Source organism: Haliaeetus leucocephalus, unplaced genomic scaffold (assembly GCF_000737465.1).
Source record: "Haliaeetus leucocephalus isolate CR32 unplaced genomic scaffold, Haliaeetus_leucocephalus-4.0 Scaffold339, whole genome shotgun sequence".
NCBI lineage: Eukaryota > Metazoa > Chordata > Aves > Accipitriformes > Accipitridae > Haliaeetus > Haliaeetus leucocephalus.
This window is the reverse complement of record NW_010972775.1, coordinates 2,234,729-2,249,112: the sequence shown is the minus strand read 5'-3', so window position 1 is coordinate 2,249,112 and position 14,384 is coordinate 2,234,729. Positions and strand designations below refer to the sequence as shown.

Below are 14,384 nucleotides of genomic sequence, written 5' to 3'. Positions count from 1 at the left end.
GGGTGACACAGCCACGGGGACCAGAAACCGAGGAGAAGTGGGGGTGAGACTGGGGTTTTTCCCTCCAGGTGTTTTCCATCACCGGGTGGGAAGTTCAAGCGGATTTTTTGTGCGACGGTAACTAGAAGTCCAGAAATATCCTTCCTCACAGAGCCACTGGATCCGGGAGTCCCCCCTCCCTGGGGCTGAGGAGCAGCACAGGGCTGGTGGGTCTCAGCCCTTGGGTGAAAAGACCATGCGTGAGCCCAGCCTGGTGGGGAATTGTGCCTGGTCGCAGGTTTTCCCAGTCTATCAGACCTAGGAAGAGGGAAATACCCCAATGACTGCAGAGCCACAAATGCTCAGAGCTGCTGTCAGGGGTTTTTTTCTCCCCTCTGAAGGTCCAACCCTGAAGAAGCCTGTCCTGAGGACCACCGGCGTCCCCAGGCACAGCTGGAAGGGTGACGCAGGTGGTGGTGACCGAGACTGGGCCATGCGGGAGACCCGGAGGGGATTCTTCCAGCTGCAGCTCACTGCAATGGCCCAGCTGGGATTTCTCCTGGGAAGGGTCTTGGCTTGTGGGTGGGCGATGGCCTGGCTGGAGGGCTGGGAAAGATGGATTTGGCCGGTTGGGATAAGACATGGGCAGCCATCTCCTTGCCTTGCACCAGGAGAGGGGGCCCTTCAGCTGGTGGGAACCAGCAGGAAAAGGGAAAAGGAAAAAAATAATTGCAACAGAGGAGGAGCTAAGAATAAAATCCCGACCAGACGATATTCCTTTGCTTAAGGGCGCAAAGCGTCGGCAATCGCCCGCCTCGTTGATCTGCCTCTTCTCTGCATCCCCTGGCTGGTTTAGTCCCTGTTGGGCAGCAGGTTTGGTGCCTCCGAGGGATTCAGGCAGCACAGGCTGGTTGCGAAGCGGTGGGCAGGGAAAGGGGAGGGTTTTGCTGCCTTGGATGTACTAGACAGCGGAGAATCTGCAGGCAGTGGCTGGGAACACCAGAGGAAAGCCAGCGTGAAAGCTCCCAGCTCATTTGACCCTGGAGAATTCACCTTCAAGCTGAAAAACAACCCCGAAGGGAACCAAGTTTGGCTGGTTTTGCAGCTCCCAGAGCTATGGAGGTGACGGGGCATGCGGGATGCTCTGCAGGGGGTCGGTACCCTATAGATCCCCCTCCCCAAATGTGCCTCCCCTCAAAAACTCTGAGCAGGGGTAAATAAAACCCCTCGCTCGTCCATGCTCAGCAGTGAAAAACGCTCGTGGAACTGGTGTCACAGATGCCACGGGAGGGCGTTCGTGTCCCAGACCCCAGTGAGAGGGGACAAAAATGCTTCCGAAGCGCCCAAGTGAATTAGGATCCTACCCCCGCCCCCCGCCGAGCCGGCAGTCGGCTCTTGGGCAGCTTCTCCCTCCCATGCCGGCCCCAAAAACCCTCCTGGGTGCGGAGAGCAGCATCATTTCAAAGGCTCTCCTGGGGAGCCCTCATTTTCCAGGATGGTTTTAATTAAAGCAGAAGGGGAGCAGGTTGGGGAAGCTGCCTCTCGGCGGGTGGCTTTTCACCTCCAGCGTGGGATCAGGCTGGACCCCCCCGCTCTGCCTGCGTCCCCCCCTGGCACCGGGGGCATCAGCACTAGCCCTGCTTTACCCACCCTGATGAGGTTCCGGGAGCTGATTTTAGGGGCACGAGAGCAGAGCTGTCAACTGGGACCCTTTATTATGGGGCCAATTAGCAGGGGGGGGTCTAGGAGGGGACATGAGAGCCTGTCCCACTGCATGCCCCCCTCAGATCTACCCTTGCTCTGTGGTAGCAGCTGCTACCCTGCCACTGGCAAACCCAGTGACAGCCTTGGGCACATACAGGTGAATGACAGCCCTGAATGCATCCTGGCTGCCAAGGCTGGGTTTGAGGAGCATCCGAAATCCCGGAGGCTTTTGGCTCACACTGCCAGCGCATGCGGGAACCGGTGGTCCCCGGCTCCATGGGGGGGATGTGTGTCCAGGGCTGCTCCCCATCTCTCCCCTCTTCTCCTTCCCCCCATGGAAAATCATGCCCATGCCCATGCCAGGGTGGGCGGGCAGCCAGGTTTGAGGCTATTCCCGGGAGCCTGGAGCTTTTCTCCGGCAGCACTTTGCGTGCAGGGAGCAGTTATCTCTGCCTCTGTCGTTCCCTTCTTAACCTGGGGACAAACTCCATCCCTACCTGCTTTCATGTTCTCTAATTAACAGGTACCTTGTACCTCTAATGACACAGGGCAATCGACCAGCCCAAACACCGTCTTTTTTCCAGAGGGAAGAGGGAGGTGAGGGGTGGGAGAATGAAGAAGGGTTCATACTGATTTGGGAGATCTCACAGCACAGAGGCAGAGCCACATACCAGGTTTAACATGTCCAGCTCTGTTGGCTCAAGCTCTTCTCCAGCCACAGGTCCAGCCTCGGTCAAACAGAGGACCAGCGTCTTCTCCAACCCACCGCGGAAGGAAACTTCACCAGAGGAAGGTCCCATCAGCTCCAGCACCCCAGCAGCTGCTCGGTTGGAGGCTGAGCAGAGATTTTCTCCCCCAAAAGGCAGGAAGCAGCCATTATCCCTGCTGTGAAGCGGCTGCTCCTGGGGTTCAAGTCATGGGACAGCCTGACTCTGTCCCAGGAGTGGAGCTGCAAAGAGAAAGATGGTGTTTGGGGTTTCATTCTCCGTGGAAAGGAGCTCCCGAGGCCTGCCGGTGCAGCAGGACAAGCAGGACGTCAGGGCAAAGCCCACCACGCTTAGAGGATCTGCTGCCAGCAGCTCAGAGGGAGGTGTCCCCAAAACCACTGGCAAAAAGAAAGCATGCGTGGCTCAGAAATAGAGCTTGAGGTGCAATTCAGAGCCTTATTTTAAGCTCTAGGGCATCAAGGGATGATATTTTTGATGTCAAGGGACCGTCACCAGTGTTGGGGACAAGCAGCAAAAGGGAGACACCCAAGAGTTAATCCCCATGGGGAGATGATTCCTGATAACAGATCTCACTCGAGAATAAATAACAGCCAAAGGAAAGAAGTTAGAAATACAGGATGTGCTTTTAATGAGGAGGGTCATTAAGTGTTGGAGCAACTCCCCTCTTCCTTCCATCTGGGAGGAAGAACCACAAGTGGTTCCTCTAGCCCCTTTCAGGGCTGGGTACAGGCTTTCCTGGCGAGGAGATGCCACCACCCCAAACGCTGGCATCAGGCAGTTATCTCAGCCTGAGGGAGAAGGTGTGTGGCTGCCTGGACCTTTCCCTGCAGGAATGAGGGAGCTGGGGGCGTCCCCTCCTTGTGAAGAGGAGCTGGAGCCCAGCTGCCCTGGCTGGTCCGCTGACTCATTTTAAAACCTACAATAAGAGCAATTTGCTGTGGAGTGATAAAAGCTCCCCAGGCTTATCACCACCCCGGTTACAGTAAGGAAATCACGGCACTTGCAGGCTACCTGGGGAGTAATTGGAGGGCTTAACTGAGGAAGATCATTAGGGGAAAGCAAAGATAGGGGAGCTGCAGTTCCTTACCTACTGTGAGCAATTGGGGTTTTCATGACAATGATCGATGGATTTGTTTATCAGGAGCAAATGGGGAAGAGGAGGCGGTGAAGAGCTGAGATCCTGCACCCCCGCAGGGAGCAGGGTGCCCCTGTCCCTTCCTCACAGAGGGTCCCTGGGTGGGGGTATCTGGGGGTGCAGCTCCGCTCCAGAGCAAAGAGCAGTGCAGAACTGGAGTACCTTATCTGATGCTCAGCCCGTGCTAGCTGCTCTCCTCCCTGAATGCTGGGGGCTGCTAAGACACTGGCAGGGAAAATAGCTGGCAAAGGAGCCTGATCGGCTTTGATCTTCCAACCTTATTGCCCAGGGGCAGGCAGGATGCCCGGGCTTGGGATTGGGGTGGCTGAGATTGAAGGGACAGTTTGACTGCAGTATCCCCAGCAAGACAACTGGGACCTCACCTGGGTCACTAGGGTGTTGGACGGGCCAGGAGGTCCAAGGAGATGTGTGCACACAGGGACATCAGACCAAGGTTTCAGGGAGTCCTCCTGCCTGTGCAGGCTGCCTGGAAGGGTCTCCCGCAGCTGCATGGGATGTCTCCATCGGCATCAAGGGGAGGGAGACATGCCAAAAGAAGATGGGGCTTTCTAAAGTGAGGCGTTTTGCCTGCAACACCATGAAGAGAAGAGCTGCGTGGGGAAGGGTAACCCCCTGCCCATTTCTCTCCCCACAAGCCTCTTCCCATCCCCTTCTCCATCCTGACACGGTGACTTTTTCTCCCAGGTCTCTGGTCTTCAGGCTGTACCCGATGCAGACTGGCAGCAGTGTCCCCAGAGGAGCCCATCCGTCCTTGGTAGATGTATCTCGGGGAGACCTTCCACCAGCAAGGGGCTGTTTCACCTCAGTAATGTTAATATTAATCTGCTTATCTGCCCCGGGGCTATAAAACACTCATCTCCAAAGGGAAAAAAAAATTCCCACTGTTCTTTCTTTATATCTGCACTTGCTTATTGCGGGCCTTATCAGCAAACACAGCCAGCCTTCGGGGCAAGAGAGTCACGCAATGGCTCCAGCAAACGGGGCCCTCTGGTCCTCCATCAGCATCGCGTGTTCCCACTGCAGCTGGAGTCACCGGGCCAAGTCCATGAGAGCCTCTCCACCCCACAGGGATGGCGTGACACTGCTGCTGCCGAGCCCCTGGCAGTCCTGGTGCTCTTCTGAATCACTAAGTTAGGCACTGAGAGACCCAGATCCACATCCAGGACTATCCCACCTTCCCCTGCAGTAGATGAATGCCAGCTTTGGGATGTCCCTCGTGGAAACGTGGCTTAGTTGCTGGCTGGGGTTAAACCACGACAATGACTCTATTGCCTCAACCTATGGCCCTTGTCATAGGTAGCGGAGATATTATTTGGCTGATGGACGTCATGAGTTGTCCTAAACCATCCTTCCACTTTTCCTCCAAGGCCTCTGATAGCCTGCAGCTCAAACCATGGTTTGGACGTCCCGGTCCTCACCCTTGCTTTTCCTGCAATATTAGGATTATGACATTAAATGGTGACAACAAAGCTGGTGTGACTCGGCTTGAAGCTGCTCGGGCTGGTTCAATGAATTCAGGTGGGTCTGAGGCTGTATCGTCTCAGTGTTTCATCACAAATTGGTCACCAGGCAGGACCTGGACACACAGAGACAAAGAGTTACTCCTTTTCATTCAGGCTTGTTTAGCGGGTCTGAACACCTCCCTGCTCTAGCTGGAATCTCCCTGAAGTCTTGGGCAATCAGCTTCCCCATTTTCTTCCCCAACGCGCTCTTTCGTTTCTCTCTCTTCTTGGAAGTTTTTTTGCAATGCATGATGACTGATTGGTATTCGGACCTGAAAGGAGCTCTTCTTGGCCTGGGTCTGGGGCTATGGCTCAGCAGATGCCACCCATGGGAACAGATTCAAGAGCAGTGTGTGTTGCACCGGATGGTTATACTTGTTTCTGTGTCGTTGCTTGCCAGGTACCGGGTTGGCTAAGATGGCTTTGCGTGCAAATTGAAGAAATGAAGGCATCTGGCTCTGCTGGCACAGCTTGACTGACAGCCAATGTAAACTCTTGGGTTTGAGTTGGAGGAAGTCCTGTTCTCCTTCTCTGCCCCACTGTGAAAACACCCTTGCTCCAGTCCAGAATCCCAGCAGCTTGACTTTCTCAATAGCAAGGGGTAAAGGTGTCCTTCCTTGTGTCCTTCAGGGCCAGCGGGGACTATGGTCAATGAGGCTTAAGTTGGCTGAAGTCCTCCAACACGCTGGTCCCTCCAGAGAGGCTTTGCTCCAGCCCAGTTCATTTGAAGGATCCCTCTCATTTTTCTGAAGAAAGTAATCTGAACAGGGGGAGAACCCCTGGGGCAAGCTGTCTGATAGATTCTCAAAGAGGCACTAAAGAGCTTTGAGCTCCTCTATGAACAAAGATAAACCTCTCCTGAATGGGATCTTAGAGTGACATGACAAGTCAGCTAGGCAATTAAAAATGTAGTGTAGAAACAAGGGAACAGGCTGCCCTTAGAGGACTTGGAGGAGTATTAGCGTTTTTCCAAGATTTCCGAGGTTTTTTTCCTGCAGACACATCTACAGTGAAGGTAAATTTCAACCAGTGAAAATTTGTCTTGATTAGTCCAGAAATAGTGATACTGGCTGGACATCAATGACGTCATCCTCTTCTCCACCCAAGCTTTGGGCATCAGTTCAGCCAAGATCTTAAACATCAATGGAGGCCGTGGCATTATGGCATGGGCTGGCTGTCCTTCAGCTATCAAAGAGCAGTTCTAAAAGAATATGGCCCAATGATATTCAGATGGTCTGGTTTTGGGTACATTCCCTTTGCCTCTAGCAAAAGACAGTTCACACACCCCATAAATGTGTTTTGTGGTACTAAGACTAGATGTGATGGAACATCCAACATTTGACAGAGTATCCAACACTAGAAATGCTGGAAAATGAAAAAGGCAAGAAAAGCTACAAAGTGAACAAGAGAAGACAGGAGTTTTGATGGCTTCAGTTTATTGTCATCCCATAAAGTTGTACCAGACCCAGCTTTGCTACAGGGACACCCAGGTCTTCGCCCCTCGGTGATGTCTGGGCAATGGACAAGCCCACTGCTCAGTTCATGCCTTTCATGGCGAAGCGCTGCTTGACCTGGAAGTGCTCACATCTTTTGTGCTTCAGGGACAGTCCATAGATCGGCGTCATGTCCACCTTCTTGCCGTTGCAGACACTGAACTCCAGCTGCTGGAGCAAGGTGGACAGGAAAAGGAAGACCTGACACCTGGCAATGGATTCCCCAATGCACTTCCTTTTCCCCAGGCCAAAAACCAGCACCTTCTCCCCATCTACTTTGTTCACTTCGGTCCCTCCAGCACTAAGGAAACGCTCCGGGTTGAAGGTCAGTGGATCCTTCCAAAGTTTCCTGGAAGGAAAAACATCAGATGCTGAGATGGTGTCTCCTGGCCACGGGTGTAGGGGAGACACTGGAAGGTGGGAGCTGTCAGTGAGAATATCCCTGAATTTAGTAGATACCTCACCTGCTCCCTTTTCTCTTAAAGCAAGTTGACCCCACTTCTGCCTGGCAAGGTGACTGTGCAGGAAGAGTCCTGTATGTCACTGCAGGAGTCTTTCTGCCTCAGAAGGTACTTACTCGTCATGATTCACTTGCCACTGATTGACAAACACGCAGCGGTCCTTTGGGATGTAGTAGCCGTTCAGCACTGTGTCCGTGGTGGTGCTGGAGAGAGAAAAGACTCTGAGAATTTGGGAAGCAAAAAGGTTATTCTGCATCCTCAGGGGACTATTAGTTTGCCCCTGATGCTGGTGAAGTAAGGATGTGGCCCAAAGAGGTGGCTTTAGGAGGGGCAGTTGCATTGTCCGTGAGCTGGATTGGGCAACCCCTACCCGAGCTGGGTGGAGTATCTTCAGTGAAGTCATCAGAAGGCAAGAATTGCTCTTTGGGAGCTCCTACACTGCCCTGCACAAGAGCTGTGAGCTCCCCATGTCCACGATGAAGCCAGCATTCTACAAGTTGATAATGACCTCCCTGCCTCTCACCACAACCACCGCCGGCACGGCTGTAACAAAATGCCCCAAGTCCACTTTGTCCCTCCACCTCCTTCGCACCCTCAGCACTTGCCTGTGTGGGATGGTGAAGGGCAGGAAGGAGGAGTGCCTGAACATCTCCAGGATAAAGGCTTCTGTGTAGGGCAGCGTGCCTCGGTCCGACAGCCTCGGTCTCCTCTCCCGGCCGATGGTCTGGTCTGTGGGAGGTCGAGAGGAGGGCTGGGGTCAGCCCTGGCTGGAGAGGCTTTGGCCCTGGAGGAAGCAGGTTCAAGGACTCACCTAGTTCTTCCTGGATTTTCTTCTGGATGTCGGGGTACGTCACGAGATACATGAGGCTCCAGGACAGGCCAGTCGTCACGCTGTCAAAGCCTGGTCAAAGAAGAAAGCATGGAGATGAGGTCTGCACAACATGCAGGGCAGGGGCCTTGGCTTGCTGCCCAGCCACCACATGGAGCAGTCTCGGATGGCTAAGAAGGCGGAGGACATCCTGGGCACACAGTAAGACTTGGGTTTCTATCCTGTCGGAGGAAAACTTTGCTAAAATATTCTGCTGTCATTCATCTTGATTCACCCTTGGGTTATGTCAGGTTTGTATAACTTCTCTGGAATCGGGGGGAGTTTCCACAGAGTAAGTCAAAGATGAATCAGTCAGTAGACATCTCCCTCAACCAGAAAGAGCCACCCTGGCTTGTGAAGCTTGACTGAGCTATAAGCCATGCCCTTCGCTTTTCCCTGACGCCTCTTTCCAGAGCTAATGTCCCACGCTGGTCTCTAGGGATGTCTTTGGAATGTCCAGGAAGACCAGTGAGCAGGAGAACGAGTGCTTAGACCCAAACTGGCTGCCTGGTGTTGGACAAAGATGGGTCAGACAGAGCTCTAACGCAAGGAGCCTGAGAAAAACTGCAGTAACTAAGGGACCGGTGGGAAAAAAAATACCTGCTCCGAAGAGGTCATTCACAAGATTGACAACCTTCTCCTTAGGGATCTGTGTGGCAGTATTTGCTTCCACTTTTTTCTCCAGGCACTGCTCAATGAGGGAGTCAGTGATGTCTCGGATGTTGTTCTGAGAGGAAGAGAAGACAAGTCATGGCTGTGGAACCAGCAGAGGAATGGGTGTTACTGAGCGACAGCCTGATGCTGGGAGAGACCAGGGTCATACAAACTCTGGAGAACATCACCTTTCGGCCCCCGTGCTCCCTACTGCTTTTGCAACCTATGAAAACAAGGAGATGGTTCTCCAGGGAACCTGTGGCACAGATGAGATGTTCAGCCAACAAACTGCCCCTGTCACACAGGGCTGTGGAGGAGGAGGACTGTAGTACTGGACAGCACATGGAGAGGCTACAGGTGAGTGAGACTACAGGTGGACTTGCTAAATGCAGCAATACCTGCAAGAACATACATGCCCATTGATGCTTGGCTGCAAGAAGAAAAACAACTTGCTAATAGAGAGGGGCAGAGAGCATTTCTGGTGCAGGTGAGGGTCCTTCAAGCTCTTACCTTGTCATAGGTCTTGTAGTGCTCCTGGACAATCTTCTGCAGGAAATGGAGGAATCGCTTGTTGAAATCTTTAAATAAACTCATGGTGCGGCTGGGAAGATACTGGAGCACGGGGATGAAGTCAGCGGGGTTGCCAGCAGCAGCAGCGTTGCTAAACTGATGACTTACATTCACTATATTGAGCAGCTCTTGGTCATTGTGGTCGTAACGCTTGCCAAAGCACATGGCGCAGATGACGTTGGCCACAGAGACCACCAGGTATCGGTAAGGGTCAAAGCTCTTCTCTTCATCCATCAGCTGGAGGAATTTGGTGACCAGGTAGTCAGCCTCCTTGGAGATGTGCTCCTCCAGGAGGCAGGTGGAAGAGGAGGTGGAGCTGGCGGCGGTGGAGAAGGTCTTCAGGACGTTCTGGGCTAGCCTTCTGCGGGCCTTCCACACCTCCCCTGAATCGGGGCTGAAGGCCAGGCTCTGGCCATCCGCAACATGGCGGAAGCTGTAGAGGTCGGGACGCCCCATGAAGTCTTCTCCTTGCTTCACTAGGGCTTGCTTGATGGTGTCCAAGCCGCTCAGCACCAGGACGGGCTGCATGCCGATCCTGACCTCCATCACGTCTCCATATTTCTGGCTCAGCCTGGTCAGGGCCAGGTGCGTGTCCTTCCTCAGCTGCAGCACGTTGCCGAGGATGGGGTAGCCTCTGGGTCCTGGGGGGGTCTTCAGCCCCTTGGGCACGTGCTGCCCGAAGGACTGGATGAGCAGGAAGACCAGGCAGAGGACGGCAGCCACAAGGAAGACCTCGGTGGCCAAGACAATGCCTTGGCTTCCCACCAGAGACATCGCAGCCTGCATCGCTGCCGGTATGTAGGAACCCTAAAGGAGTTAACCAGAAGTGTGGCGAAGAGCCAGGATTAGCGGGTTGGGTCCTGCAGTTGTTCCTGATGCTGAGAAAAGGCATCAGGGTGATGGAGCTGCCTGTGCAGCACTTTGGGGTTTGCAAGGGGCAATAGCTGGAGACCTACAAAGACTCCAAACACACCCATCGCTTAAGGGGAACGTCAGCCCCCCCGAGCCTGTAACAGCACCCCTTCCCCTGCAGAAGACCCCAGCACCCACTGGCAGAGCCCTGGCTCCTGCCCAGGGCTGTTTGCAACAAGGCACGGAAAACCACAGCTCAAAAAAGCGCAGGGAGGCAGGAGGACAGGAACAGCAACTCCTCAGCGAAGCTGGCCCCACATCCACCAAAACTGTGAGGATTTATAAGCGGGAGGCTGGATCTGCTGGATGGCCACCGGTGCATGGGGGCACGGGGAGCAGGGATGCCACGGGGCTGCCCTGCAGAAACACACGGCTCACTGGGGGAGCAGGAGAGGGAGAGGAGAGCCCAGTGCATGAATTTCTCCTTCAGACCCAAGTATGACCTTCCCAGTCCTATATCCATCTTCAAAAACATGCACACATACACACACACGTTGTTCTCCTACCTGCAGATCCTTGTGATACACAGGGCTGGTTTTGCTGCCCGTGGCTCCCAGCAAAGATAGGCAGAGGGTGTCTGGCAGCTGCCTGCCCTGGGGAGCAGAGGGGATCCTCTTCTGCCGCCTGGACCTCCTTCTCCTGCTGCCTGGAAGGCCACGGCTTTATATGCACTCCTCTCATTGCACAGCTGGGTTCTTATCTCTGGGGGGTCATGGCATGAAAGCCCTGGTGAATAGCTACCCATTAACAAACAGGGCTGAGCTTGGCGGCAGCCAGCCCAAGAAGCCAGGGAAGATACCCTCAGCTCCAGCAGGCTCTGGGGGACAAATGGTGATTTTTTGCTCCTGCCTGGGGCACGTGCCTGCCCTAGAGTCCAGGATGGGGAGGCAGAAGGGGGTCCCTAAGCCCTGCCCTGGGGACGATGGAGGACACGCTCTTGGCATGGCTGCCCCATGGGATGTGGGTGCCAGTGTTTCCCCCAAAGACCTTTTTTGGGCTGACCAGACTGTTCCCAGCACACAGAGAGGGCTGTCACCTCCATGGCCACTCTGGTCGTGCTGGGAGCTGCAGGCTCTGGCTCCTTCCAGCAGCGAGGGGATGCGTTCGCAGCAAGGCGTCCACGGCCACAGCCCTCTCTACCCCCAGGGAATCATTTGAGAGGTCCCCATGCCCCAGGACCAGTGGTGGCAGGACCTTCTGGCCCAGTGGCAGAGCCAGGCTCAGGTTAACGATTGCCCAGGTTTGCGTGAGAAGGCGGCTGGCTTGTTTCCCCCGGCTCCTCCGTGGCAAACAGGCAGCGAGGGAGAGGAGTGGCGGGGCGGAGGGGAGGAGGTGAGCTGGAGAGATAGGAGAGGTGAAAGGGGCAGCGCAGGGCAAGGCTGGGGCAGTTCATCCCTCCGAAAACACAGCATGCCACCTGGCAGGAGATGCAGGAGTGAGTGGGGCTGCTGCTCGAGCTGGGGCAAAATGCAGGGCTTTGGGAAGTGCAGCCGGGATGAGCTGGAGGAGCAGGAAGGAGCCAGAGCTGTGGGGTTTAGCCCCAGGTTTCATTCAATCTTTGAAAACTACAGTGGGAATTTGGCCCAGGTAAAAGCTGAGCTAATATTTAATAAAGGCTTTCAACATCTGGTCTAATCAGGCTCATTAATAGCAATGACGCCGTTCATTAATGTTTGGCAAGAACAGTTACAAAACCCTGGCTGCTAATACTCATTCTGATAATTGCCAGGCACCTTGCAGACCTACTAGCCCCAGCTTCACCAGGCAGTGCCTCCCAGCGAGGGAGATGCTCGGGAGCATTTTTGGGGAGGCAGGCTGGGGTTTCACAGGAGCAGGACAATGCAGGGCTTGTCTCGCAGGCTGGATCCAGCCGGCATCTCCCATCCCCACAGATCTACCCAGCTCCATTGCATGGCGGGGGGGGGGGGGGCAGACCGACCCCCCCCGGGCAGCATTTCAGACCTTGGTGGCCTTGCACTGATAGGGAACCCGCACCAGCTTCTCCCGATCCATCATATCCCAAAGCACTGGAGAAGCTGGGGAGGGTGCTGGGGCCACAACAGGAATCCCAGAGGGGTTCCCCAGGACCCACCTGCCCCTCTTCTACCCCCCCCAACCCATTCTCTGCCCCCCCACCCCCCAGCCTCCTTCGTGCTCGCTGCCAAGCCCTGCGAGGGCAGGGTGCCTCCTGATGAGAACAGCGTTAAGAGCTTCTGCCTTGCGTGCCAGGCAGCCTCACACCCCATCCTCACCCAGTTCACCCAGCACCAGGCTCCCATCCCAGCCACCACCCCTAGCTAAGCCTTCGGCTCCCCAGAGCTGGCCGGGGGGGGGCCAGCCGGAGAGCCGCTGTCAGTCCCCTGTCCTCAGCAGGGCTCGCACACTCCTGCGAGCGTACACGGATGCACCCTGTTTCCCTCTGTGGGTCACCGCGCCAGGGAGGATCCCGGCTGCGTGCCTGTGGGTTTGTTAGCGTGTACGGTCGTGCTGGCATGCGTGTGCAAGGATATACGTGAGCAAGAGGACGACGGTGCCTGCAGGCGTGCGCACGGCTGGCAAAGCACGTGTGTACGTGAACAGGCACAAATACATACAAGCAAGGGCATAAATGTGCTGTGCATTTGTAGGCACGCGAGCTATTTCTGCATATATAAGAAACATAGAGCATGTTTGCGGACATAAGAGCGTGTTAAAATGCGCACGCATGTGAGCGCAGGTGCGCGTCAGCTCTGTACGTGCAATGTGTATGCGTAGTTGGTATGTGCAGCAGCGTGCCTGTATAGGCGTACATAAAGACGGGGCGAATGCATGCATGCCAGCTTCACGCAGCGTGACGGGAGGGACGTGGGTTTACCGGGAGCTGGGGACGTGGGTGCCTCCACATGTTTTACGAGGTGCCCACGGTGCGTGCGAGCGTGCGTGGAGACATCTCCGCCTGGGGTTTATGGACTCATCGACATCTCCTGCTTGGTCCACGTGTCCCAAGCAGCCCCTCTCCCGAGTCACAGGGAAAGACAACGCGGGGGGCCGTTTGCACAGCGTGTCCCCTGGGAACAGACAGCCCTGCCTCGGACCGTCGGAGCAGCCTAGGGCACCGTCCAGTGTCCCCTGGATCCCAAAGGGGACATTTGTAGTGGCACGACTGACACCCCCCCTTTTGCACAGTGGGAAACCGCCCTCTCCCCCATTCCTCATGGCTGAAGAGGGCTGGGACATCCGTGTCCTATCGAGGGGGACACAAGTGGCAGGGGAGGGCTGCTGTCCCCTTGGAGGTGATGGCAGCATCCCATGGCAGAGGGGATGCAGCCCTGTTACCCCTGACAGTGTACCGGGTGCTGGGGAGCCCCCCTACCCCCAGCAGCCGGGGCGGGGGGGCTGATCCTGAGTTGCTCCGGCGCCACTTTGACCCCGGGCCAGGCTCCTGGATGTGGGGCCACCGCCCTGGTCCTTTAAAAGCCATTTCCCCCCCCCACCCACCCATAGCGTGACTGCGAGTGACCGGGGCGGCCCTCCGGGTCTGTCCGGAGCCCCTTCGCACGCGATGTCCTCAGTGCCACCCCTGGGACCCCCCGGCAGGGCGGGACCCCCTCGGCCCCTCTCCCATCCCTCTGTGGCCGGGCTAGGGACGGGGTTGCGGGTGGAGGGGGTGAGATTTGGGGTGCGGGGCTGGTCCCCCTTGTCCTCCCTGAAGGGCAGGTCCTGGCCTGTCACCCCACGGGGACTGGTGCGGGGCTGGAGCTGCGAACTGGTGCAGAGACCCCCCTTTGTTCCCCCGAGCATCCCCCCGATGTATCCCCCCCGTTCTCCGGCTGCATCCCCTGCCCCATCCCCGTGCCACCTCGACCCCCGGCCGGCTCTGTCCCCAAGGGACAGGAGGTGACAGAGGGCACGGCCGCTTCTCACGCGAACCTGGACAATATTTAACCGGGCCGGGGCAGCGAGGGCCGTGACCCCCGCCCGGGGGCTGCCCCGCCGCCCCCTTCCCCACGGGGACCCGATCCGGGCTGTGGGCGAGCAGAGCGGCCCCGCAGCGTGGGGGGGGGAATAGACCCGGTGAACCCCCCCACCACCACCCCGGCTCTCCTCCCTCTGCTTTACCGGGGAACACCGGCGGAGGGACCGGCAAGCCCCTGGAGGGGGCAGATCGCTACAGCACGGCGGTGGGCAGGGTGGTCCACGCTCATCCCTGCGTGTTCGCGGGGCCCCGTGGGGAGGTGAATCCCCCCTCCTGCCCGCCACTGCGTACACTGGGGCTATTTTCCCCCGCTCCCGCTCGCCCCGCGGCTCCGGGTATCGGGGCCATCCCGGGCCCGCGGGTCCCGGCGGCGGGAGGAGGGGACCGGGTACCCGCAGCGAC

The 14,384-nt window shown here is 56.5% G+C and overlaps 1 protein-coding gene across 2 annotated transcripts; it reads right to left on the bottom strand.

The window, feature by feature from the left end:
• Window positions 1-6,495: 6,495 nt before the first annotated feature.
• Window positions 6,496-10,657, bottom strand: LOC104834379 (cytochrome P450 1A5-like). 2 transcript variants are annotated; one of them, XM_010571615.1, is made up of 7 exons: window positions 10,534-10,657; window positions 9,056-9,922; window positions 8,492-8,618; window positions 7,835-7,924; window positions 7,629-7,752; window positions 7,140-7,226; window positions 6,496-6,911 (listed from the first exon to the last, which is right to left on the bottom strand). In XM_010571615.1, the coding sequence occupies exons 2-7, from the start codon at window positions 9,899-9,901 to the stop codon at window positions 6,605-6,607; spliced, it is 1,581 nt and encodes a 526-aa protein (XP_010569917.1). In that variant the 5' UTR covers window positions 9,902-9,922; window positions 10,534-10,657; the 3' UTR covers window positions 6,496-6,604. The 2 variants fall into 2 exon arrangements, with proteins under 2 accessions (XP_010569917.1, XP_010569918.1); XM_010571616.1 differs by having other exon boundaries at window positions 6,515-6,911; window positions 10,616-10,645.
• Between the last annotated feature and the right edge of the window lie 3,727 nt (window positions 10,658-14,384).